We start from the raw sequence: 27474 nt of genomic DNA, 5'->3' as shown, positions 1-27474 counted from the left end.
TTTTTCAAACATGGAGTTGAGTAAGAATCTGGCAGGGGGTGACTTGCTCTTCAAAGACAAAGAATCTAACATAGAATTGACTTAATCTTTATTTATCTACACAAATGTTTAATTTTTAGGAATTCAGAGTAATTTGATGTGTGTTTCAATTAGATGGCAGATTTAAATAATTTAACTAGTTTTTGCAAATGCTGGCCTTTTGCTGGTTGTCTTTGTTGCCTAGCTCAGGAGCTATGTGATTTAGCAGCACAAATTACTGAACACATCACTGATAATAAAATGATTTGCTAATGGACGCAGCTACTAAGAATCTGCTCTAAAGGTTATTTTCTCAAGTTGGTCTTCGGTAGATTTCAGATAGGATGAGCAAAGCTAGACTCAGAGAAGATGCATCGAAAAAACTACAACATAACATCTCTTGTTGTTGTTTTTTTTTTCTATTTTGTTGGGTTGTTTGTTTTCCATAAACAACCATGAGTGACCAAGTGTGAATGTATGTTAAAAAGAGATCAATATCAAATCAGACATTAGTGTGGTTTCTAATTAAGACTTTTAAATTCTGAATGTAAAAAATGTTGCAGGAGAAGACGCAACTGCAAATATCCCTCACCCAAAAATAACGGGTTAGTTGTAGATTCAGGCCAGTGGTTTCAAATTCAGTAACAAGGATCATGTTTCAGGTCATTCAAAACGTTGTCCTCATTCTACAGAGCAATTCTGTGTATCAGTTATTATCATTTAAATTATATTTAAAGTATTATTTGCTTCAACTCAATTACTAGAATTTATATTCCGGTGTTTTTGAATGATCACGCGCGCAACTACGGTGTTTTATCCGACGAAGAAACAAAATCAAGCACAACACCAGTGGTGAATAAAGGGTTTAGGGACGGTTTATAAATGCAAAATCCGGGTACGATTTTTCCAATAACGTATTAAAAACTATATAATTCGCCACCGTTTACAGAAATGAACAAAACTCGAAAGAAAAGGCCAGAAACATTGCTGCGCCTTTGTTTAATGTACACAAGGGCGCCACCGTAGCTTCCACCTCCGAGCCAATAGCATCGAGGCAGGTTTAAAGGCGTCGACAGCACGGTGGCTCTTCACTTCCCGGTGAAGATGGCGGATGAGAATGAGACAGCACCGATGCCGGAGAAAGAAGATGTAGAGGACCATGGACACTGTAGCGACTGTGAAAACGAAGAGCACCAATTTGACGATGGGTAAGAGGGTATTATTACTCACACGGCGGAGTAACATGAGCAACAATACTTCACCGTTAACCAACACGAATGCTAACAGAGGCTTTGGCAAGCAGGCGAGGTTAGACACCTATCGTGAAGCGTTATCCCGCCCTTGCTTTATTGTCATTGGTTAGAGATTGTGTCGTTTTTCCCAGATCTTTGTTTCTGATTGGTGATTCTGTTAGCCATGTAGGTGGGATTTAGCCTCGAATCTCCAGCTAACGCAAGGCGTAGTGAGGTGTTGAGGAATAACCAATGTGTGATTGAAGGCGTACTTGGTTGCTAAACTCATACATTTTTCATAGGTGTATAGTTTTCTTTGAAAATTAAATTGAGCAAACTGACAATTTTCTTTATTATAATGCCGCTACTCACTCTGCGTAACTGATTAACCCCAGTTGTCATGTAGCGTGATAGTTAGCTTACATGCTAACGAAGCTGTCAAAACCCCTTTTGTCTGAGTGGGGGCATAAAACCAAAAGTGAAACATACCGTACTTATAGTTTCTTTTATTCAAAACTTGGTAATAATGTCTCATGTACCCTATTTTTGTGAAAGATCTGCGAGCTTTGAATTTACCTTAGAATCACAGAGAAATATGCACAACCTAGCTTAGCTCTAAGGAGCTTTTAAGTAAACCCCTACTTTACCCAGTGTTTACCCCAGTGTCACAAATCTAAACGTGTTCATGCTAGCGGTTTTTTAATTAATTAACTAAATACTTAAAGGGTTTCTACAAAACATTAGTCTCCTGCCTCCTCTGGTCTGTAAGTGACCTTTCCTTTAAGTTACTGGTATTTAAAGGTCATGAGCAGCAGAAGTTAAAGCTTTTAATATACCTATTTGTAGCTTTTTTTTTAAGCCCTAAAGCAGTAAAAGAAAATACCACCACAAGGCACTTGTACCTTGATGGGAATGTGATGATCTTGGTTTTGTTGTAATATTGGTTATCTCTTTATTTTCCCTAGAAGCACATGTAGAAATCCCCCTCACCCTTCAGGAACAAAAGCTGGTTCTAGCTGTTGGCTGTTCTACTCCATTGAAATGGAAGCCTGTTGAATGTTTTGTTGTCCATTGTCCCCGTCACTGCCTGACCCCTTGTGCATTCCTATGTACAAATGCATAGATACCAGATACCCCTTATCCTGTGGTCAGGTGATCTACCATCTGCACTGAGGGTTTACAAACACAGCCTGGTCCTTGGCCTCTCTCCTCTCAGACACTAATGAGATAATCCACTAAGTATTCAGTCATTCTTGGGGCAGATTAGGGGAGGTGTGTGGCTTCTCAGATTTGAAATAATTAAAGATTGTCTACCTAACGAGACACAAGAAAAGTCAATCAGTGGATCCCGGGAAAAGCAGAATCAGCAGAAAGAGCAGAACAAAGCTAACTCAGGTGTTTGCTAACCATCAAAATTAAGTGCCGTCCATCTCGGGGGCAGGCATCTGACCTATGAGAACCCACCCAATTGGCCAAATGGGCGAAGAGCTCTATTTGATTTGTTAAAAAACATCATGCTTCCACTTGACTGACAGAATGCATCATGTGTAGCAAACATTTGAGCTGATCATTCATTGCAATATTATTCTGTTCTTTTCGATATGCATATTGTGCATGCTGATATCGCGATTACGATATGTTTACGATATATTGCGCAGCCCTACTTTTCACAATATTCTAAGTGTCTCGGATTTAGAATTTTTGGTTTTCATAAGCTGCAAGCCATAATCCTCACAAATATAAAAATAAAGACGTGAAATATCTGACTTTGCATGTAACACGTCTGTCTCATAGTTTGGTTTCACCTTTTAAGTTGAATCACTGACATAAATTAACTTTAGCATCATTTGCTTATTTTTGAAATTTCACCTGTGCATTCAAATAACTTTTGCAGCATGTTTCAGGATACAGTTGAAGCTGTTTATGCAAAGCAGCCTGACAACTTATCCATGTTCACTGCTGTCCTTTCTGTTTGTTGGGACTGTTTTTATTTAGCTGGACAGGCGTAGCAGCTTCCTAATTTGCTTTGGAGCCACGTGTGTTTAAAGAGCAAGTCACCCCTTACAAGAAGCATACTTCACTCCCACTTCATGTTTGAAAAATGCAACAAATGCTGTTGCCTAGCAGACAGAGAGGGTGGAGCCACCAACAAATACACACTCACGACATTGTGACATCATAATGTACCAGTTTACATCATAGCGTACCTCTTAGCCAATAGCGGTGGCAGATTTAAATTCAAATGCAGTGAAGAGGTTTTACCTGACAATGGCACAACACTGACAGTTTCAGGCAGAAAATTTAAATTTTAACTAAAATGCACTAAAGTGCAAAACTATTGACTACATGTGTCTGCAGCACGATTAGACACACATTTATATAGTTTATCAGAAAAAAAATAGTTGATTTGGGGGTGACTTGCTCTTTAAGAAAACTGCAGCTAATATGAAGGTTTAACCTGGAATGAGCTGAAATTGCTAGATCAACGACAGATTGTTTTGTCAACACACATTTGTTTGGAAAGTGTAAACATTTCTGTGTAAGAAAAAACGTTATTCTAGCATTATTTATTACTAAAATGTACTGAAATAAATGATAAAGTCTGCCCGCCACCACCACCCATTGAAGTTCTTTTCAAAATTACGATGGCTGTTTCTCAACATGCGTACTCCTTTGAACTCGTGTACTCGCGTCCATGTGAAACCTCATCAGCGATGGCTTTAAGTGCCTTTCCAATCCTAAGTACATATCATGACAAGTTCCCGTATGGGTTCCTGCACTGCCCATTTTATGCATTAATGCATCCTTTTGCGGACTTGGGACAACAAAGTATCCCATAATGCACTGCATCGCAAAACCGTTATACTCCAAACATCAGAGGGGAAAGCTCATAACTAGTGTTTTATATCACAAATACCAATGAAGATATATAAAGTTGTCTGGTATTGTAAATAATTGTGTGTAACCTGTAAAATTTGCTGTGAATTAGTTTTTTTATTCAAACTTTTCGATCCTTCAAATTAGCTTACCCACTATCAAAATAAAAGCAGGGTGGCCCTAAATACTGTGTTTTGATAAAAATAAACTTTTTTTTCTTCATTTAACAGCAGGAATTGCTGGTAATTTTGATCAAAAAGTCAACCAAAAATGTATACAAATAATGTTTAATTATTTAGCTATTTATGGGACAAATTAGACTATTTTTTATGTTGGGTCTTTTATTTTTTTTACCATAGCAACAAGCAGCGGTTGTTGCTATGACGCAACAGAGAACAGTTCAGTTCCAAATGCCATCGTCGTCCTCTCATGCTCGGTAGAACAGACTTTCTGGTGTCCTTGCCAAGAGCACACGTGTCACGTACACAAGATCGTACTAGCATCCTTGGGTATTGAGAAATGGACCATGTTTAGATCATTAAAGAAAGAATTCTGCAAAACAGGAATAATGGCTTCTTAAGCTCTGAGACTAGATTAAAAGAATGTCTACGAATTAAACCCATTTTTAAATATCACCTGGCTTTTCTCGCTAATGGGTGGCTGAATTTGTGTTTCTGTCCTGTTCCAGTGAACGGGGTCTCGGCGGCGACACTGGTGCCAAGAAGAAGAAAAAGAAGCAGAAAAAGAAGAAGAAGTCTGGAGCCACTGAAGAAGCTCCAGACCCACTTGCCAAGGCAATAGCTTATTTATTTTTTATGTGACCTATTTTAACATAAAAGGTAGTCTGGAGAGTGTAAACCAGCTCGTGTATTTTGGCTTTAATAGTACCACTGTTGCTGTAATGTGATGCTTTATTGAAATAATTGAAAACATTTGTTGTTGCATTAAGTGTCTTTCTCCTAACTTTCTGAGTAGGTGAACTCGTTGCCAGCTGATAAGCTGCAGGAGATCCAGAAGGCCATTGAGCTGTTCTCAGTTGGACAAGGTCCAGCCAAAACCATGGAGGAGGCAAGTCGGAGGAGTTATCAGTTTTGGGACACACAGCCGGTACCCAAACTCGGTATGATCTGTGTCAAGTTCTTCTAATAAACAGAAGCCCTAGGACATGTGGGAAATAACATCAACAGATGTTTCTCTTCTCAGGGGAGACTGTAACATCACATGGATCCATCGAGCCTGACAAGGACCACATTCGAGAGGAGCCATACAGCCTCCCACAGGGCTTCATCTGGGACACCCTAGACCTGGGGAGCCCTGCTGTGGTGAGAACAACAATGACTTGTTTTGCATCTTCAGTAACAACGGCTTTGTCTGTTGTTACTGTTTATCATGGGATCTTACCTTTCAAGATTGACGTGCTGCAGTTCTTTGTGTCATTATATATGTAAAAAAAGGAAAACAAGTCAAACAAGGGGAAAGTAAACACTTCTCTAACCTTCAGCCCATATAGTTTTAGTGTTTTTTTATGCTTGTAAATATATACAATGGGGGGAAAGCTTTTCTAGTAAGATTGGACAAATGTATCAACAACCAGCTGAGCCCTGTGTGACTTTTTCACTTTTTTGAGCCGATTTTCCACTCGTGCGAGAATCCACAAGATCGGGGCGAGTGTTGCGCTGAGCATCGTGTAGTGTACGGGGGTTACGAGAGGCGATTAACACCACGTGACCAGCTACCGATCAGCAATCGTGAGCTCGCACGGACTTTGGGAGTGTTTAATATTTTACTCGTCCCTCGTCAGGGTATCGCACTGTTGAAGCGGTGCAGCGAGCAGCTGCGACCCAAAAAGTACCAGAACCGCTCACGGCGCATGCGCAATCCTGCATCAACACCGCTCCCCCGCTATTTCCCTAATAACACACGTTGTTCGTTTTTGTTTCTACACGTTTTTTTACTCACAAAGATTGTCAAGAAAGCGTGTTTGTCGTGTTCATGTCAAATTAAACTGATCACAAAACACAGATTTACTTTCTTTATTTCGTTTTCCTCATCCAACCCCCATAAATCCTTGTGTGTCCTCCTGCAGCACTCCCGAAGCACAACAGGCAAGACAAGACAAAAAAGTCTAACGTGTTGTGTAAAAACTGCTATTTTTAGCATTTTTAGGTCCGGCGTGTTGCTACCAGACGTACAGTGTGAGCAGTCAGATCGCATGCGAGAACTGGGTCGTACAGTTTGAGCTGAAGCTGAGTGCTACGAGTGAAAAAGTCGCACAGTGTACGCCCAGTTTTAAGCCTGGTTCATACTTCTCCGTCAGCTCCGCAAGGGACAGACACGCACGGATTGACGGAAGCGTTTTGCTCTCATACTTCTCCGTCTCCTGGGGAGTGTTGCAAAGCAATTGCCCACCAGGACAACAGAGGGCGTAGCGCTGTTCTGTGGTATCCTGTCGTGTATCGGTCCAAGATCGTGTGTTTATATTGTGTTTTTTTTTTTTTTGTATAAAAGAGACTTTTTAACACGGACACATTTGTCTCTCATTCTCCTCCACCTCTTCATGCACTTGCCACCTCCAAACCCACGTTTCCTGTCATTTCCGTCCAAAAGTAAAACTCTTGCTGTGCATCTTTTCACTCCTCCAGTCACGGGAGATTTAAACGTTCATGCTTTTAGAGTTTATTCGCGAGGTATTCTTCAAGCTTCTCCGTGTCTGCCGCTAGTTATCCTCGGCTCTCTTTATGTTTTTGAGGGCGCAATGGCGGCAGTGTAGACAACAGCGGCGTCCTGACCAATCACAAGCTTGCGTTGTCCGTCTCAACTGACGGGTGTTTAGAAAAGAGAGCTCGACTCCGTACGTACTTGCGGAGCTCTCCGGCAGCTCCGCAAGGATGTTGCATGTCTCCGCACTGACGCAGACGGAGAAGCATGAATCAGGCTTTAGTCTCATAGATGGGATATGACTCACTTCCAGGCCAAATCAGCGTTTTTTTGCAACACTCTTTATGTAGATCTCTAATGGCATCATTGGAGAGCCATGTGTTTTTTGTGATTCCAATGGTATATATTCTAATCGAGGATACAACCATATAGGGAAATGAATCTTAGAGCAACTCACGATTTGATTCGATTCCGATTCTCGGGGTGCCGATTCGATTCAGAATCGATTCACGATTCTCAATTTAAATCGATTCACAATCAGTATTAACAAAGAGTGTCAGCTCCAGGATGAACTACTTTGTTGCACAAGTTAGTTAAAGCTATGGGACATTTTTATTAGACTTTAAACTGGTCATGCTCCAAAAATGCAAATTTACTATGTAAACTAAAATGATTCTAAAACTGTAAACAGAAACAATCTTTTGACCAAAAGGCAACATTTATTTTTGCTTTGTAAAATATAACAAATCTGTAGTTACCTAACTGTAGCTTTGAAAGTAATACGGTCAAATACTTTTCAAGTACATGTAGAAACAAGTTACATGAGTAATCCTGAGTACTTGTTTATCAACTTAGAAAATAAATATGAGAATATCTCAAATTTCTGAGTATGGAAAAAATGACATTCAAGTGCCCTCTTATCAGCAGATTCAAACATAAATCATCTCAATTTATGGGACCACAAAAGTAATCGGAGTACTGACTCTCCTGACAAAGATCAAAAAAGTACATCTCAAACCTGTAACATGCCAAATATTTGAGTTCTTGGAATCGATTCTGAACCTTTATAAATAAGAATCCCGATTCAGACTTGAATCGATTTTTTTTTCAGCACCTCTACAACCATAACTGTTCTTTTGTCAAACCACCCAGAAAATCTAAGGATCCATAAAAGTACTCTAATAAAATAGTTACTCCACAACAAGTCTCATGTCCGCAGTCCAACATATTTCACCCTGTAAACATTAAAGATTTCCTTCAGATGCATCTCTTGTTCATCACAACCATATTGGCATCCCCATATTCACTTCAAACTTTTGAGCAAGATCTTACCTGATCCTACAGATGAAGAGTTATCCCTCTCGCTGGGGCAAAATCTTCAGCTATTGTCCGATAGGTCAGATGTACTGCACCTTATGAATCACATATGTAGCTCGAACCAGTTACAGTGCAGTATATTGTTGATTGATACTGCAGAGAGCCAATGAAGTTGGGACAACAATGAGCTGAAACCTTTAGTCGGAATGGAATAAAAGGCTGTTACTGTTGGGTGTGTATTGGGCAATTGGACAAATTACTCGACCATTGGTGATTGGCCAAGGCTTCACTGATCTTTTTTTTAATGAGCAATAATTTTTGTACTCAAAGAACATTTACATATGTACACACACACACACATTAATTTCAGTGGGGTGCAAAAGTTTGGCAGCGTTGTTGGTCTTCATGATTTTCCTGTATAAATCGTTGGTTGTTTCAATAAAAAAATCTCAGATAAATCATATAGGAGACACACACAGTGGTGTTTGACAAGTGAAACAAGGTTTATAGGATTTACAAAAAATGTGCAATAATTGTTTAAACAAAATTCGGCAGTTGCATTAATTTGGGCACCGTTGTTTAGTTTTTATTTTTTTGTTTCCAAAACCTTCAGAACTAATTATTGGAACTCAAAATTGGTCTGGTAAGCTCAGTGACCCTTGACCTCCATACACAGGTAAATCCAGGGACAATTATAACATCAGAGGTTCAGAGGTGCTGAGCTCCGTCCAGGCAAGATTAGTTTGAATTTTGTACATCTTAACACAATTTCTTTGCCACATTTGGAAAATAAAGCTTCAACACACCTGATTTTAATCAGCAGGTGATTAGAAGGCCTCTGCAGAGCTTGATGAGCTGCTGAACAGGTGAATCACGTGCGCTGGATTAGGGAAACAACAAAAACATGCTAGACAACTAAACCATGCTGGATACCAGCCTTCGGGGAAGGGAGTTGGGGATACTGGTCTAGGTGTTCCTAAGTGGCTCAGGTGATAAACAAGCAGGCCTAAATAAATACACTCAACAAAAATGTAAACGCAACACCTTTGTTTCTGCTCCGATCTTTTATGAGATGGACTTAAAGACTCTAAAATTCATTCCAGATACACAATATTACCATTTCTTTCAAACATTGTTCACAAATCAGTCTAAATGTGTGATAGTGAGTGGCGTATACAACAGCGTGTACCAGTTCCCACTAATATCCAACAACTTTGCACAGCCATTGAAGAGGAGTGGACCAACATTCCACAGGCCACAATTGACAATCTGATAAACTATGCGAAGAAGGTGTGTTGCACTGCATGAGGCAAATGGTGGTCTCACCAGATACTGACTGGTTCTGAGTCCCCAGACCCCCAATAAAGCAAAAAACTGCACATTCCAGGGTGGCCTTTTATTGTGGGCAGTATAAGGTACACCTGTGCACTACTCATGATGTCAGATCAGCATCTTGATGTGGCACACCTGTCAGGTCGGATGGATTATCTCAGCAAAGCAGAAGTGCTCACTATCACACATTTAGACTCATTTGTGAACAATGTTTGAGAGAAATGGTAATATTGTGTATCTGGAATGAATTTTAGATCTTTAAGTCCATCTCATGAAAAATCGGAGCAGAAACAAAGGTGTTGCGTTTATATTTTTGTTGAGTGTAAATAAAATGCTAAAATACATTTTTTTTTTTATCTTCACAAGTCAAAGTTTTCACAAATCATGAACTATGTCTTAAGGACCCCGCCATTAGTGTGAAATTAGCTAGCCCAGGTTGTTGTAGTTTCAGAATAAGAGCAGATTCATTGGTTGGAGTTGCCACTAAAAGTACTAATAATAATAATTTTTGGATTCATTTGCGTGTATTTTTAATACATTTTCCACTAATATCAACCTCCTTTTGGAAAAATACATATCCATTCTCTTTTTGCAATATTTTTTTCTCCTTCACATTACAACCAAATACAAATAAAATGATGTTTTTTCAAAAATGTCAAATCTCATTTAGTAGATATTTAGGGGAGAGGCAAAAAGAGATCACTGACTATTATTTGTGAAAAAGGTCAGATCTAATGTTGGACTCCTGACATTTGTTCTCAGAATTCTAACAAGAATAAACAATCAAGGATTCAATTAAAGTATAACTGTTCTTTAATGTGCTTCATAACGGTTTGATTTGCATGTATCTGAAACAACTCAAACCGTTAAGTAACTACAGCGTATCAGCCACTCGGGAAGGAAGACTCTGGCAAAGGTGAACAAACCGCTTTTGAGGCAGGGGAGATTTGCTGCATTTTTGTTGTTGAAATATAATGTTTCAACCAAGCACTGTATGCTTTTTATATTTTACAAGTGTCTTTAAAAAACATATAGTAAAAAATGTTTCTAATTCTCAAATTTTAGGGGTGCTGGGAGTTGATTTAGCGGTGTTTCAGCATCCCCAAAAATGGGCTAAAAACACCCATGGGTGATTCCTTAAGGGGGCCAATTGTAAGTTTCCGTCCTCTTTGAATATTCTCTAAAGAGTAGCAACATGGGGGCCTCACAACAACTCTCACATGAGCTGAAAACAAAGCCCTTTTTATAAGACACACCATGCTGGCAAATTGGCGTAATATTACCGCAGTGGTATGTGTATAAACGCGCCATGCCGGCATGGCGTTGCGCGAATTTTGCGGCATTCGTTCCGCCTCGCTTGGTAGTAATATTGCGGTAATGGTCTGTCGTATGCGCCCTGGCGCAACAGAGGCAGATGTCATGATGATGTGGGGAGTTATTGCTGAGCTCCGGGTTGGCAAATTTATGGAAAATGAAAGTAAACACAGGCGGTAAGGCTTGCTTTTTGAACAAAATCAGCTGAGATGGCAAACTGGAGCGCCGCAGCGCTGCATGAGCCTCTCTGTTAGAGCTGAAGCTCAAATCACCAGAGACTGCACAGGGACTGATGGGGACAGACACCTTTAGGAGCTGCTTGTTAAAAAAATGTAACGATCATGGCTTCATTCGCAATAAAAAGCAAGTTATGTCCAAGATAAACGGAAGTCTGCGGCAGCGCAGAGACCACCCCTATACCCGCTTTATGCCGCCATCACCTAATCTTTTATAAAATTGCCACGATTGCGCCACATTACTGCCACGGGCTGATCTTATAAATGATCATTATCCTCCCCAGGGAGCCGCGGCAAATCCCGTTTTGCAAACGCTCTGGTCCTGTAAAAACAGCTCATGATTGTTCACCGTCATGGTTTAGGGGAAGGATACAGAAAGCTGTCTCTAGCCCTTTTCAGATTGACATTCTGGAATATGTGTGGACAATTCAGTCTGGTTTTTAACCAGAACTGTGTTTTCAGACACACCACTTTTGTATCTGAACTTGTCCCTTCGGCTGCCTTCACACAGCAGGGAAAAGTTTCAGATGTCAGACCAGATATTGCGTAAACATAGTGCGCCGGGCGTACATGCATCATTTACCCAACCAAAGCTATTTAGTCAAACATGGCCGACGAAGAGATAGAATTCCTCTCACTGATCGGACTTATATTAAGCATAATTATGTGCACACAAAGACGCATAAGAGACCTGGATGATGAAACTCAATGGTTAAAGGAATCACGGAAGCGGTTTGAAGCGCTCCGTCGCGCGTCTAGGAGACTGTACCGTAGGAGCGCATAGGAGGCGAGCTGCCATGGTTCGCCGCATGCTACAGGAGCGAACAATCTAGGTGCGCACAGCGTCCCCCGGTCCCCTCCTCTCCCTCCTCCCTGTCCGGAACTCGACCTCACCAGTCTGAAGCAGCCACCCTGTCCATGGCGAGTCCGGTTCTGTTACTAGGGGCTTCGTCCAGTTTAATCACGGAAAAGGTTATCCGGATGTTTGTATTCAGACACAAAGGTCTTAAGGACAGAGTCCCGAACATTTCCATTTTCCATGGCCTGTCTGAAGGGGGCTTCAGAGATTTCAGCTGTCTGTTTCCACAGTTAGGAACATATTGAGGAAATAGAAGACCACAGGTACAGTTCAAGTTAAGGCTCCAAGTGGCAGAGCAAGAACAATCTCAGATAAACAGAAGTGAAGAATGGTGAGAATAGTCCGAGCCAACCCACAGACCAAAGACATACAACATCATCTTGCTGCGGATGGAGTCGATATGCATCATTCAACTATTCAGTGCACTTTACACAAGGAGATGCTGTATGTGAGAGTGATGCAGAGGAAGCCTTTTCTCTGCCCACAGCACCAACAGAGGTTTGCTAAAGCACATTTGGACAAGCCAGCTTCATTCTGGAATAAGAAAATGGTCCAGAATACCTTCAGCCTCTCTGTCTGTCTGTCTGTCTGTCTGTCTGTCTGTGTGTGTGTGTGTGTGTGTGTGTGTGTGTGTGTGTGTGTGTGTGTGTGTGTGTGTGTGTGTGTGTGTGTGTGTGTGTGTGTGTGTGTGTGTGTGTGTGTGTGTGTGTGTGTGTGTGTGTGTGTGTGTGTGTGTGTGTGTGTGTGTGTGTGTGTGTGTGTGTGTGTGTGTGTGTGTGTGTGTGTGTGTGTGTGTGTGTGTGTGTGTGTGTGTGTGTGTGTGTGTGTGTGTGTGTGTGTGTGTGTGTGTGTGTGTGTGTGTGTCTGCTCTGTCTTCTCGATCCCCAGTGAGTCGTGGTAGATGGCTGCTTATACTGAGCCAGAATTCTCTGGAGGTTTCTTCCTGTTAAAAGGGAGTTTTCCTCTTCACTGTCGCTTTATGCTTGTTTAGTATGAGGATTGCTGTAAAGTCACTGACACTAGTCAGTGACTTGATGCAATTTGCTGGGTTCCTTATATAGGAAACATTATTTCTGATTGGCTTAATGAAATGACCTGAATTTGAATGTTTATCATGTGAAGTGCCTTGAGATGACTCTTGTCGTGATTTGGCGCTATATAAATAAACTTGAATTGAATTGAATTGGAAGCTATAGGAAGTGTGTAGCTTATGCACCTGCCTAATTTTGTTTAAAAGATTATTGCACACTTTCTGTAAATCCTATAAACTTTGTTTCACTTGTCAAACACCACTGTGTGTGTCTCCTATATGACATATTCAACTGAGATTTTTTAAATTGTAATAACCAACAATTAATACAGGAAATCATGAAGATTAACGAGGCTACTGTGTGTGCGTGCGCGTGTGTGTGTGTGCACGCGCGCGAGTGATTGAGAATATATGATTTGGGAGTCTTGTGACTTCACTGACCTATCGGAATCAAGGATTCGACCATAACTGTAGACATGGTAAATGCTTTAGTCAAACCACTTGGAAATTCAAAATAATGTGTAACTCACCATTCAGAGCCTCATATCACTGACAGAATAGAGCCTTCTCCAACAACAATGGTCTTACTTTCACAATCCAACATAATAGATTGCAGAAACCATTAAAAAATTTCCTCAGATGCTCATAATCCCTGTTAGCATCCAATGTTAGCTTCTTCCCGGACCAGCAGGTGTAGGGCTACCCACTCTCTGCTGAGGCAAATTCATCAGCTATTGGCTGATAGGTTAGAAGTACTAACCCTCTGGTCTGGTGTGTAGCGTCAACGAACTATGGCTCAGTTTATGATTTATTGAAGCATCAACTAGCCAGTGAAATTTAGATAGAAGCAACGTCTCATTTGAAGACCTTGCAGCTTGCTTCTGCAAAGGGAGTAAAAACATTAGTGAATGGTGGAGCGCTCTATGCAGTGTGCCGGCCCACAGAACCTCTTAACATCTCCTGTGCCAAAATCACACGTCATCATTTATTTGGGACTGTCGAATATCGCTTGAAAATGACCCAACCTTAGTGTGTATCGGTGCATGTTTTGTTTTTAATTCATGAATGAAAAATGTATAACTACTAATGACAGATGTTGGAAAGATGAATTATTTTTGTGTAATTGTTTATTTTCATAACATTTAAAACTTACTGGTGCTTTATTTCTGCTTTTATCGGTTTAAAACCAGCTCAAGGAGCTTTACACTCTTCTCAATGAAAACTATGTGGAAGATGACGACAACATGTTCAGATTTGACTACTCTCCTGACTTCTTGCTCTGGTACAAATGAAACACTTTCAGCTTTACACTTGCAGCAAATGTTAAAGTAACTGAATATTTTTAAATGTATGTAGTTACTCATTACACTGCTTAACTGGTCTTCAAATCCGTTTCCTGCTCAGGGCCCTGCGGCCTCCAGGCTGGTTGCCTCAGTGGCATTGTGGAGTAAGAGTGAACTCCAACCAGAAGCTGGTCGGGTTTATCAGCGCTATTCCAGCCAACATCCACATCTACGACATGTAAGGAAACTCTGTAGCGTTGAGTAGACCGTTCAGGTTGTGTCTCAGTTACCTGAAAAGTGTGGAACGCTGAAAACTCATTTTTAAATCTTATTTCTGATAATAGGTCACAGTTTTTTATGCAGGCTGAACATGAAAATAATCTCCTACACCTATCTCCTGCATTAGCTTCTGATAGAAAATTGATGATGAAACTCTAGGATTTGGAAAATCCTGACAGATCTACGTCACACTGTCACTGAACATTCATGGACTCACCCATCTTGACTCACAACGAGGAAGGCTGTTGTTGGTTTAGCGTCCAGGAAACGGCAGAGAAGATCTCAGCTAGTAGAAGCTAACCGTTAGTTTTAGCATCTCCGCCACACAGCAGAACTTTGTCAGGCTTGAGTTGTTTGTGGAGATTAAACCTCAACGTTGCAGAGCAGAGTCAGTGGTAGTCACATTGCTGTTATCCAATCAGAGGTGAGATGTCCAGAAAAAAATCCTAAACCTGCCGTCTGACGCTCAGCTCTGATGCGGCTCACTTCTAGTTCCTGAATATGGTGCGCCAGAGCTCCCCCACCACCTTCCAAGTCATTCATTCCTACTCGAGACCTCTGCAAACGTATTTGTTTAATGAGTGATCCACACCTTGAAGTAGTCATGGAAGTTCTTCATAAATGTCAGTGAATATTTCACAGCATACAAGTCTGACGTAACCGTTTTCTTTTTAATGTTTGTTTTTCTTAGAGAAAAGAAAATGGTTGAGATCAACTTCCTCTGTGTCCACAAGAAGCTTCGCGCCAAGCGAGTGGCTCCAGTTCTGATCAGAGAGATCACTAGAAGGGTCAACCTGCAGGGTATCTTCCAGGCGGTGTACACTGCAGGAGTGGTGCTGCCCAAACCGGTGGGCACGTGCAGGTTTGTCTGGCAAATAAACCTTAGTTTTCATCTTTTACAGCTTTAATGATCATTAACTTCCACAGGTACTGGCATCGCTCTTTGAACCCAAGAAAACTAATTGAAGTGAAATTCTCCCACCTGAGCAGAAACATGACTATGCAGCGCACCATGAAGTTGTACCGCTTGCCAGAGGTGTGTGCAGAGAGACACAAATCTACACATGCTCCCCATTATACTTTGAACCTCCTGTTCACTGTATTTTCTCCTCCAGGCACCAAAGACTTCTGGTCTGCGACCGATGACCAAGAAGGACATCCCGGTGGTGCATCGCCTCCTCCGTGAGTACCTGAGCCAATTCAACCTGGTGCCTGTCATGAACCAAGAGGAAGTGGAACACTGGTTCCTCCCTCGGGAGAACATCATCGACACATACCTGGTGGAGGTAAAGTGTTTTAATTCAATATTCTTACAGATAAAAGAGCTTATTTTTTCATTTTTGATGTTTTCTCCATGCAGGCCGAGGGCAAAGTGACGGACTTCCTGAGTTTCTACACACTGCCATCTACTATAATGAATCACCCTGTGCACCGCAGCCTAAAAGCAGCGTATTCCTTCTACAATGTGCACACCACCACTCCCCTGATTGACTTGATGTCCGACGCCCTCATCCTTGCCAAATCGGTTTGTTTACATCTTATTAAAACCCAGATCTGCAGCTCAAGTTATAACGTGCATCAAACCAATGTGTTTTTCTTTGCCCGTATAGAAAGGCTTTGATGTATTTAATGCACTGGATCTAATGGAAAACAAGACTTTCTTGGAGAAGCTGAAGTTTGGGATTGGAGATGGCAATCTGCAGTATTATCTGTACAATTGGAAGTGTCCCAGCATGGGGCCAGAAAAGGTAATTTTTCTGGGATTACTTATTTGTTTAGTGGAACGAAAATAATAACAGCTACATTTTTATTTTTCTCCTTCTTGTGCTTTTTGTTGATGCTGAAAAATCTTAATTCCTAACCTAAACTAGTCAGCAGAGGATTGCAGAGTGTTGTCCATTGTGAAGTTGGTAAAGTTTCTACCTCAACAATCACTGGAACCCACTTGGAAAGCAATAGCTTAAAGAGTTCAAATCTCTTTGGTGTTGCTTTAAATGCTGAGTGATGCTGGTTAGTGATTATTAGGAATGTAAGAAAATATCGATATAGCAATATATCACAATATTTTTTCCTGTGATATGATATCGATGTTCAAAAGCTGTGTATCGATTTTTTTGGAAGAACTCACGTGTAAACATTTGTGTATTTTCTTTACTTTTGGTGCAAATCAAATGTCGTCCGCTAGTCAGCAGTAGTGTGCAATGGAGTTTGTTTCCACCACTGAAATGTAAATCCCTCTATTATGGTTCAGATACCTCATGTTAATCATGTCAAGTATCAGTTTGGACCACTTATTGAATTTTCCTACAATAATTTTAGTCTTAAAAATCGCTAATATTGCCTGACTGAATGTATCGCAATATATCGTGAAATATCGTATCGTCTCCCCTGTATCATGATAAGTATCGTATCACCAGAATTTCGCCAATACACATCCCTAGTGATTATAAAGTGTAAGTTTCATCTGAGCATTTAACGTAGTCCCACTTTAGTGGGAGCAGCTTTACCAAACAGGTGACAGGATGTTTCAAATGGATCTGGTGCTTTTCTTTTGGAAAAACAAAAAACACGTCGCTGACACAAAAATGCATTAACATGATTAAAAGTTGTCATTTCATCCCACAGATTTAAGCTAAAACCATCTTGTGATGAGAAGTGATGGAGGTATTTATAATTGTTTGGTCGAATCTTGAAAACAATCAGGGCTGCTTAAGACAATCTCACAAGATGCATGACCTGTGGTGCATCTGTAAAGGACTCACAGCTGCTAAATTACCACTTGGTGGACCCCAAACCCATCTTAGGTTAAACCTACAGTCTTGTCTAAAGAGCTGTGGCCTTCTGTTTTCTCCTCAGGTCGGGCTGGTTCTGCAGTGACATCTCCTTACAACGTCGGGAAAGTGTCGCCAACAGGCCTGAAGACCACACCACAGACTGATGATTTCCAGCTTTTGGAGAGGAAATCCACCACTCATTTTTACTTTTTGACCCTTTGAACTTTGACCTGCACAACTGCTGCCAGGCTGAGGGTTTGGGGAGCTCTTCTCCCTCCCTCCCTCCCTCCCATCCTCCCTCCATCACATGGACCTTAAGCCATCTTAGTGACCATTGCAAGCAACTGTATTTCATCTAAAAGCTGTTTTCCATTTGTACCAAACACACCAGAACAGTTGGCACAGATTACTGGTCACCAGAACACTCACTGTTGGCAAACCTACAAAACCTGCAGTACCTGTAAATAATATCAGACGTATCTGCGAAGAACGCCCTAGCTCCTGCAGAGCAGAACCTACTGTTTTATTCTACTCCTAATCATTGGAAGTGCTTTTTGCAATTAAACTAAATCTGTTCTTAAGTTTTAGACGTAACAAAATCAACATGAGCAGGAATATTCTAAAGAGAGAGAGAGGATGTAATAAATACCAAAAGTGGACATAAGATAAGGGCTTCTGTTAAGAGTTCTTTTTTCAACTTTGTATTTTATTTAATTTTGCTCCTCACCATCTGTTGGCATTCATGAAGGTGTCTCGGCACTGCTTGAAGTTATTACCAGAGTTGGCATGCATCCTCTGGAGCTTCATATTAACACTCATGGGCGTCCTTATCCAGCCCATCGTACCGACAAAAGAAATCCAGAAGCAAGGACAAATCAATCTCCGCTGATCACAGTTGAGCTGATACAGCTGATTCATTTATCAACGGGAATGAGGTTTACGCCAACACCTTTGGATTTAAGTGAGGCCCATTTGTGACTTCCACTGTTAAATACCACAAACCTGTTTTATTTTTCCAAAATATCTGCAAGGTTTCAGGTGGCAATCAGAAATCCAAAGTACTTCAGGGCACTTTTAAAGTTTTTTTTAAAGCTTAATAGATAACTAAAACCTCTGGCGGGAAATCTAAAAAAAATATTTAAAAGGTATTTGGTAAAAATGGAAATGACCAAATTATAAACAAGTTTGAGTGTACATGCAGCATCATGCTGAGCTCTAGCTGTATATATTGAGCTGGTTTGATCACGTCACCTGTTCAATTGGAATTAAATCAGATGTGACGACACACCAGAGTTTGTAGGCTACCAAGCATAGTTCAGCAGATCTTGCATACTGACTATGCAGTTGCTTTCAGAGGGGGGTGAGGTTTTATGGTCAGAATCTGGAGCTGGGCCTGTGAAATCGGTCTGGACTGGCAACACGTGCAGGGTGGATGGTGATGAGTGGGGAAGCACTCCTGTTGGGGTTTCTCGTGTAAAACGTGTGCTAAAGGATGTTTAAAAAAGGTGAGTCTTGCGGTGTTGTGATGCAGGAAATGAATGAGAAGATGGAGGTGATATTTTTTTTTCTTTTAAGCAAAATAAAATAAAATCTAGCAGTTGCTGTGAAGTTATTTGTAGTTTGTTATTTAAGAGAGCGTTAATTAAAGGTGAAATGTAGAAGTTGCAAACCACTTTTCACTGATCTGTTTGCATGACAACAGAGTTGCATGTTTCTGATTTTTAGTTTGAGGCTTTTGTTTTGGCAGTGGCCAAGGTTTAAGGTTACCGTTTATATTGGCTCCGGATCCAAAAATACGGCCTAAACTTGCAACCCTAAATATTTCATGTTGGTCAATATAAGCACAGCCTAAAAGTTCAACAATGGCAGAATGAAAACAGTGAGGAAAATATTATTTTAGGATTCTTTGCCCCATGTCAGTTCTATTTGATTCCATCTTAGTGACTCCCTAACTTTGGGAACCGCTCGAGTTTTGTTTTAATAAGGTTTTCATGACCAAAACGAAAACGTTTATTTTTTTAATCAAGCTATGCTAAATAGAACTGAAAACTTTTTAAAAGTCAAACCAAGTGATGTAATACTCTGTAGCGCTCATTTTGTTTAAAAACACTCGAAGGTGTTTATTTTCTAGGGCGAGTTTCCTTTTATAAAGGCTGTTCGACATGCCCACTCGTTTACTAGATAGGGCGCTGGTTCACGAGAACTGATCAGGAAGTAGTGAACGGACAAGCAGCGGGGAAGCGACTTTCTCTTTACAGTTGTTGATTGGTCCAAATAAATCGCGTCACATAAAGCTACGGCTGTGGTTGGCTGAACGAGCATAGGTGGTATTTTGTCTAGCCCATGAGGAAATGAACCCACAGTAGCTGGAGCTGTCATCCCGGTTACAGCTCCTTCAGAAAGGGGATAAAATGTTTGCGGTAGTAGCCATTATTTTAATATTTTTAGTGGTATTTGTTTTAAAACATGTCTTCGGCAGCTCCGGACCAAATCCCTTCGAGAAGGACTGTCGTGAACCGTTAAAAAAGATGGTTTTCGACAAAAAAGAGAGAAATAAAGTGCTGAAGCAAGGTGCGTGACGTTTAGCTGCGTAAATGTGTGTAGGATATGTGAACGACAGTGAGCTGTTTAAAAGTTCGGCTGCGCAGACCTAATCCTAGCAGTAAACATGTTTCCTATCTTTTGGACTTAAACAATTAGAAATAAAACGTTTGGTATAAATGGATCTTGATTTAATCAGAGAATTGGAATAAAAATACTGTCATGTGAAAAATAATCCAAATATATGTAACGCAATGAAAAAAAAATAGTATCTTTATAGGTGAAGTTTTCTTGTTTTAACTTTGTTTTACCTGATTTAATTTAGGTTTCCTGGCCTCCAAAGTACCAGAAAATCTTGATGCAATCATCATTGGGAGTGGCATTGGTGGCCTTGGACTGGCTGTGTTTCTGGCTAAAGTTGGAAAGAAAGTTCTGGTTCTGGAGCAGCATAGTCGGGCCGGGGGATGCTGCCACACGTTCACAGAGAAAGGCTTTGAATTTGATGTTGGTGAGAAGACGCATAACTGATTTCTTTTAAAGTTCAAAGCTGATGATGATTTTTCTAGTAAGACAGGTTTTTGTAAACAAACGCAGACAGGATGCAAGTTTATGTCCTGTATTGAAATTCTCCTTTTTTTATCACCCAGAAGTTGATAAGAACACAAAAGTCAGTCCTGACTAACAGTTGCTGTGCTGTTCAACCACAGGGATCCACTACGTCGGTGAGCTGTTAGACCACAAGCCTTTTCGCTGCGTGTTGGACCAGATGACCAATGGGCAGCTGCAGTGGGCACCTCTGGAGAACCCATTTGACCACATTGTTCTGGGACCTCCAGAAAACCGCCGCTGCTACCCCATTTACAGTGGCAAGACCCGCTTCCCCGAGGAGCTGAAGAAGTGTTTCCCAGGCGAGGAGAAGGCCATCGATGAGTACTTGAGATTGGTCAAGGTAGGATCCTTCAGCTCACTCGCACATGTTCTGGACAGTCGCTAGGGTCGCAGGTGGCTGGTGTCTGTCTCCACCGTATGAGAAGCAGAGGACTCTCTGGACAGGTCTCCGGTCCATCCAGGACTAAATGGAGTCACACAACTGTTCGCACACGGGTCGTCTGCTTGGAAAACCAGGGAAAAGTGTGGTGCAGCTGTACAGTGGACAGGTAGAGAGAATTGCTAAAGCTATTGTTAGGGATACGGGACACCCACTGCATGCCCAGTTTACTCTCCTGCCATCTGGACGGAGATTTATTGTGCCAAGGTGCAGGACCAAGAGGTATAAAATGAGCTTTATTCCCGAGGCAGTAACGTTAATGAGAATTGAGTCTGGTGTGGCTATTTTATATTATTTTTATTCACTTATTGTTTATAATTTTTATTGATGTGTGTGTTTTGTGACTGTGTGTGTAACCTGGGCTATTAATAAAGTTACCTTGACCTTGACACTAACTCACACTCAAGGGCAATTCAGAGTCACCAGCTAACCTAGCATGCACGCTTTTGACGATATGAATTAGTTCACTCACTGACTCAACATTCAGACGCCCTTTCCCTGAATAAACTTTGTGTTTAAATGCCGCACTTTGATTTCAGCTGATATTGTTGAATCAGACCCCCAGCTGCAGGATTACACAACATGTATCTGTGTGTGTGTGTGACTTTGACACACACACACAGATAAAGATCCTCCCACTTTTACTAACTGCACTTGTCATTTTAGTGCATCTATCTTCTTATTCACCTACGAGGTGGAAGGTGCTTCTTAATGTAGGCTAGATTCCTTGCAGATATTTCATAAACCACTGAATGAATTTCAACAAAACTTTCAGAAAGTAAGTACAGGGTATCCGCGGGTCCTTAAAAAGTCTTAAATTTGCTTTTCCAAATTTAAGGCCTTAAAAATCCTTAAAAATGACAAATAATCCTTAAATCCAGTTTCCAAAGGTCTTAAATGACCAAAGACCCAATAAACAAGATTCTTTTATTTCTATAAAATGTTTGTGAATTTCTAGTTGGTGTTCAGCATTTTTTGTGTATGACGCTGGCGTAAGCAGAACCATACACATTCAGTTGGTTGTGAAAGGGGACTATTTTTAGATGAGCACATTAGCTGGTTAAGCTAGTGGGAGCTTGCGCCATGGGGAAGTGCAAGTTTAATGGTAACTAGATGGCTAATCAGGCAATAGCTGGAAATTATAGCTTAAATTTAATTAGAAAAAATAGCTTAAATTTGTTCAAAGTGGCCTTAAAAAAGGTCTTAAAAAGTCTTAAATTTGGCTCCCTTAAACCTGCAGATACCCTGAATTATGGGATGTTCATCAACCCCTTTCAAGATGACCGCCCACTGCTGATTGACATTAGCAAACACAAACGTAGCTTTACCTCTGTCAGTCTTACAGATATCGCACATGTTCTGGACAGTCGCTAGGGTCGCAGAATTCTAACAGGTCAGCAGCGTGTAGCTCATCATGTTGTCAGGGTTTACCCAAAAGAGTCACCATACCAACTTTATTTATAAAGCACATTTAAAAACGGCATGGCAGCCGACCAAAAGTGCTGTACAGAATAAAAAATAAAAACACAACATAAAAACAAAACACGGTCAACAATAAAATACACAACAAGGCAGATAATCACGGTCAATAAAAAGACACATAGTAAAATAATAAAAGTCAGGGATTTTAAAATGCCCGGTCGTAAAAGTGAGCCTTAAGTAGCGACTTGAACCGGAGGAGGGATGGTGCCAGCCTCCCTGAAAGAGGAAGAGCATTCCAGAGTGTCGGAGCAGCGTAGACAAAAGCACGCCGCCCCCGCGTTTTGTATTTCATTGTTGGAACGCAGAGCGGCAGGCAATCAGCAGATGTCAACGCCCGGTTTGGCACATAACGAGTCACAAGATCAGACAGGTAATCCGGAGCCAGACCGTTCATGGCCTTAAAAACAAAAATCAGGATTTTAAACTTGACTCTGAAGTTTACAGGTAGCCACAGGAGCCTTTAACATTTAAAAATGTAATGTTTATTTAAATCCCAAGCGTGAACTGTGGCATCAACCGTGCATTCCTTCAAAGCTTTGTTTTAATCTTTATTGAGATGAAAATGATAAAAAAAAGAAAAAGAATGATGGCATTCTAGTGGAGTTAGCAGCACAGTTCAACAGACATGGAAGCATGAATACAATGGACACCGAGTGTGTTTGCATGCAGTGTCGTCCTGATTCGTGGAGCATTTTTCTGTCTGGTTTTTGCCACACAAACATCACTAGGAGGAGGAAAAGTGTAGTAGGACCAAGAGGATAAATCTTTCTGATGCAGACCCATGAATGAATGCAAACGGCCAGTGTCCCAACAACTATTTACACTTCCTGGAAGCGGGGTCTGATGAACTCCCGAAACAAAACAACAGATTACTGTGAGAAAATAAAAGGATGTTTTTGTCACCTTGTCCCGACTATCTTGTGTTTTGTCTTTAGAAAACTGGTAATGGGGTTTGGCTTCTTGCTATGCTGAAGATCTTGCCCCTCCCTTTGGCCAAGTTCCTGATCTACACCGGCCTCGTCAAACACCTGTCTTATTTTTTCAAAATGGCCCCCCGCACACTGGCCGATGTGGTCGGTGAGCTGACCCAGAACAAGGACCTCAGAGCAGTCTTCAGCTACATCTTTGGCACCTACGGTATACCGCTGTTTTTCTGTTTCTGGTGACAGATCCGAGCGTGCAGCTGACTGTTTTATTATTCCCTGTGTTGGACGTGAAGGTAATGCTCCTAAAGAGGCCAGCTTTGCCATGCACAGCCTTCTGACCACTCATTACCTGAATGGAGCCTGGTATCCTAAAGGCGGCTCCAGTCAGATCCCCTACCACATGATCCCCGTCATCGAGAAGGCAGGCGGTGCCGTTCTGGTTCGAGCCCAGGTGAACCGGATCTTATTCAACCAGGAAAAGGAGGCTTGTGGTGGGCGTGGCTTCTTGAATTCATCCTGCACCTAACGCATTTCACAAAGCGAGTGATTTGACGGTGTTTAGTTGTGGTTTCAGGTGTGAGCGTGCTGAAAGGTCAGGAGGAAGTTCATATCCGCGCTCCTATGGTCATTTCTGATGCTGGGATATTTAACACCTATGAGAAGCTGCTGCCCAAGGAGCTCCAGGCCATGCCAGGTCAGACATCAAGACATTTTAAATCCGTATTATAACGGTTTAAACACATTTATTAACAGTTTTGTGCAAAAACAATCTTTCCAGTGTGTTTTCTGATGCTTTGGTCATCTTTGCTTTACGGCCTTGCAGCGATCCAGAGGCAGCTGGGCATGGTGAAGCATGGCGAAAGCGGCTTGAGTATTTTTGTGGGTCTGAATGGGACCAAGGAGGAGCTGGGCCTGAAAGCAAACAACTACTGGGTCTTTGCAGAGAACGACTTTGATCAACTGTAAGTTTCTTTCCATTTTAAGTCTCCGTGTTCTGCCTACAGCCTTTGCCGTCCTGTAATCTCAAAATGCAAATCACAAGCTCAGCGCAGCACGGTTTTATTGGAAGAATAGCCTCAGAGTGGACATATTTTAGCAGCTTTTGCCTCTTGTGGTGCAGAACTTTTCCAAAGATGACCGTAATTCTCTGTTTTTATTAAAGGGTAGCGGAATATAGGAGTAAAAAGAGGGAAGAAGCTGCTAAAAACGTTCCTTTGCTGTTTGTTGCCTCTCCATCAGCTAAAGATCCAACCTGGGAGGAGAGATCACCAGGTACAATGACACGATGGTTAACGTGAATACACTTGGCCTGGAGTCATTTCATTTTGTCGTGTAACTGCAGTCCCGCTGTAACCTGTGTATTGTGTCACTAAAGCGTATCTTACCTGCCTCGTTTTCTTCTTCCCTTCAGGAAAGTCCACTTTGACTCTGGTGAGTTTTGCTAAATACGAGTGGTTTGAGGAGTGGAAGGATGGCAAAGTGGGGAACAGAGGGCCCGACTACAAGGACCTGAAACAAGCATTCATTGACTCGGCCCTGGAGGTGGTGCTGGATGTTTATCCAAAGATCACAAGAGACAAGGTAAAGGATTGGAACATCTCTGATGTGTTTATTTCCTTTTTTTTTTTTCATTATCACAGCGATGGGCAATCCAGGCCTTTGAGGGCCGCTATCCAGCATGTTTTAGTTGTTTTCCCAGACTAATCACCTGTTCATCAGCTCATCACGCTCTGCAGCAGCCTGTCAATCACCAGCGGATTCAAACCAGGTGTGTTTAAGCAGAGAAACAGCTAAAACGTGCTGGACAGAAGCCCTCGAGGACCAGAGTTGGCCATGGCCGACTCAGACTTGATGTAGTGCAGACATTTAACCTGAAGAGGGTGCAATAAATGCATAATTTAGTCTGATTTTTTAAATTTTAAACAAGATGCACTAAAATGCCAAAACAATGACCACCTACGAATATCCCTTTAAGTTAAAATGTGTTTATGGAAACCACAGTTTACAAGAGAAAACTTGAATGTTAGATTTATGCTGTGACTTGTGTTTGTGTGTTCTGTTGTTTTTGAAATCTGCTAAATAAATCTTATTTGCATTACTTGGAAACCCGAGTGAGTTATGGAGACAGTTCTTTGGTGTGTAATAGAGAAATAAGTTTGCATCAAAAAGGCAGAGAATGAAGGGTTTCAGCTGAAGAAAATTGTTATTTTTATGTCTTTTTTTTGTGAGGGAGATATATTGGCCATTATATCGGCTATCGGCCTTTGTTAAAAGTTTCATATCGGTGTCGGTCCCAAAAAAAGCACGTCGGTCGGGCCCTGGTGAAAATCGAGATAGTTTTCAGCTTTCTTGGTTTCTTCATAACTTTACAATCACAGCAGCTCAGTGCCACCATCAACCTGCGAAAACCCTACAAACAATAAGTCAAAATTTTCCAGAGCCCACCTCGACCCTGCCAGCTAGCAACATGCAGCTGCCAGTCAACAGAGGACAGGCTGTGTTCACAGACAGCAGCTCTGTCACCTAACGGGCAACAAGAACAGAACCGGACTCTAAACTGAACATGTAAACTAAACATACCGTCTGTTAGACTAGGCAGCCTGGCTCTGGCTCCTCTTCTGTTCAGCTGCTCCAAGCCGAAAACTCGGGCTTTGTGCACATAGAGGGGCATGTACAGAGGGGCGGGGTGGTGGTGGTGGTGGTGGCTAGAGGGCAATTTGGTGGATGGGTTATGAGGCAGTCATTAATGATTTGGATGAGGTTTTTCCAGGATTGTACGTTTCAGAGGTGATTAAAATAATAACTTTTTCTGACTAAACATTTCATTTACTGGTTGCCATCGTCGGTATGTTCTTGTGCAGATTGAGTACATAGATGCTGGAACCCCCATCACAAACGCACACTATATAGCTGCCCCCAGAGGGGAGTTCTACGGAGTGGATCACGGCATCGCTCGGTTCCACCCTGAGTTCAGCACTATGATAAGACCTCAGACTCCACTGAAGAATCTCTATCTGACAGGTGTGTCCTCTTCTGCCTAATACAACCAATAGCCTTGTTTTCCTGCTTGTTCTAATGATTTTGGGTGTGTATGTTTCACAGGCCAGGATGTGATGTTGTGTGGTCTCACCGGCGCCCTCGCAGGAGCTCTGAACTGCGGCTCAGCCATTCTCAACCGTAACCTCCACCTGGATACCATCAGCTTGGCCAAAAGAGCAAAATGTTCTAACAATAAAATGAAAGAGGAGTAAATGATGAGTAATATGCTGCAGCACTATCAATCAATCAATCAATCAATCAAAGCTTTATTTATAAAGCGCCTTCCGCAACCCTGTCAGGAAGCCCAAAGCGCTGAACATGGTACAGTTGTAAGTAATTATACTGAATAAATCAACAATAAAAGAAATTCAAATTACAAAATACAAAATGGAAATTACAAGATAGATGAAACATTCCGGTAAAATACAAATGTGTGAGACACAATTGTATTGAGTGGATAGATTGAGAGTACCAATGAAAACTGTGGAATGGATTCAAAATAATAGAGGGCCATAATCAAGCATGTTCTGGAAACGCCAAGCGGAGGAGGTGTGTTTTTAGGTGATTCTTAAAGACTGGTAGAGAAGGGGACAGCCTAACTGAGGGTGGCAACTGGTTCCAGAGTAACGGTGCTAGGACTAAGAAAGCCCGGTCCCCACGGGTACGACACCTAGACCGAGGGACAGCGAGCAGGCCTTGGTCAGAGGAGCGCAGAGCGCGTGATGGGGAATGTCTGTTCAGGACACTACACCTCAGACTCACACTGGGAACTAAACTTGCCTTACAATGATACTAATGATAAAAAAGGGAAACCTGTATGACAAGATACTCGAGTATCTGTACTTATCTGTACTGTACTTCAGCATGCTCACCAGAAATAATCCGTTTGGGTAAATGGTTACTAAACCAGTTTTTAGCTCTTTATTTTTACCTGCACTTGTTTGGTACCACAAAACATCAGTACAGTGATTGAGTTTGATTTGTGTGAATGTTTTATTTTTTGTTTCATTTAAGTTATTTTCCTTTTGAAGCAGATCAATGGCTGTAAACAAAAATCCTACTTGATTGTTTAGTTATTTCAGTGATGTACATGTAACATTTTATTTGCGGCTCTTTGAGCCTGTGTTGGGTGATTTGAGCAGTCAGTAATCAAACTTGTCCCGTTGTTTTGGCTCGTGAAAAACAAGAAAGCACTTATTGGTTTTGTTTATAAACACATCCTGACTGCT

The 27474-nt window shown here is 41.4% G+C and overlaps 2 protein-coding genes across 2 annotated transcripts; both read left to right on the top strand.

The window, feature by feature from the left end:
- Window positions 1-925: 925 nt before the first annotated feature.
- On the top strand, window positions 926-17545 carry nmt1a (N-myristoyltransferase 1a). Its single transcript, XM_015948833.3, has 12 exons — window positions 926-1226; window positions 4816-4921; window positions 5103-5247; window positions 5331-5449; window positions 14064-14155; window positions 14278-14394; window positions 15127-15297; window positions 15363-15471; window positions 15551-15721; window positions 15796-15960; window positions 16046-16183; window positions 17292-17545. The coding sequence occupies exons 1-12, from the start codon at window positions 1123-1125 to the stop codon at window positions 17310-17312; spliced, it is 1458 nt and encodes a 485-aa protein (XP_015804319.1). The 5' UTR covers window positions 926-1122; the 3' UTR covers window positions 17313-17545.
- A 1894-nt stretch (window positions 17546-19439) lies between these two features.
- Window positions 19440-27154, top strand: retsat.2 (retinol saturase, tandem duplicate 2). The gene is made up of 11 exons (XM_015948831.3): window positions 19440-19780; window positions 20076-20258; window positions 20458-20699; window positions 23216-23417; window positions 23500-23697; window positions 23781-23900; window positions 24030-24168; window positions 24369-24478; window positions 24618-24787; window positions 26068-26227; window positions 26309-27154. Exons 1-11 carry the CDS (start codon window positions 19621-19623, stop codon window positions 26455-26457), a joined length of 1833 nt encoding a protein of 610 aa, XP_015804317.1. The 5' UTR covers window positions 19440-19620; the 3' UTR covers window positions 26458-27154.
- Window positions 27155-27474: the final 320 nt, after the last annotated feature.

The sequence above is a fragment of the Nothobranchius furzeri genome, chromosome 5 (genome assembly GCF_043380555.1).
Source record: "Nothobranchius furzeri strain GRZ-AD chromosome 5, NfurGRZ-RIMD1, whole genome shotgun sequence".
Lineage (NCBI taxonomy): Eukaryota > Metazoa > Chordata > Actinopteri > Cyprinodontiformes > Nothobranchiidae > Nothobranchius > Nothobranchius furzeri.
Note: the sequence above shows the minus strand (reverse complement) of the source record. Positions and strands in the feature narration are given on the sequence as shown.

Coding starts and splice junctions, on each gene's coding strand:
- nmt1a (XM_015948833.3), top strand. CDS start 1,123: ATGGCGGATGAGAATGAGACAGCACCGATGCCGGAGAAAGAAGATGTA. Junction 1,227..4,815: donor GAGCACCAATTTGACGATGG/GTAAGAGGGTAT, acceptor GTCCTGTTCCAG/TGAACGGGGTCTCGGCGGCG. Junction 14,156..14,277: donor TCTCCTGACTTCTTGCTCTG/GTACAAATGAAA, acceptor TTTCCTGCTCAG/GGCCCTGCGGCCTCCAGGCT.
- retsat.2 (XM_015948831.3), top strand. CDS start 19,621: ATGTTTGCGGTAGTAGCCATTATTTTAATATTTTTAGTGGTATTTGTT. Junction 23,698..23,780: donor CCAGGAAAAGGAGGCTTGTG/GTGGGCGTGGCT, acceptor TTGTGGTTTCAG/GTGTGAGCGTGCTGAAAGGT. Junction 24,479..24,617: donor CTGGGAGGAGAGATCACCAG/GTACAATGACAC, acceptor TCTTCCCTTCAG/GAAAGTCCACTTTGACTCTG.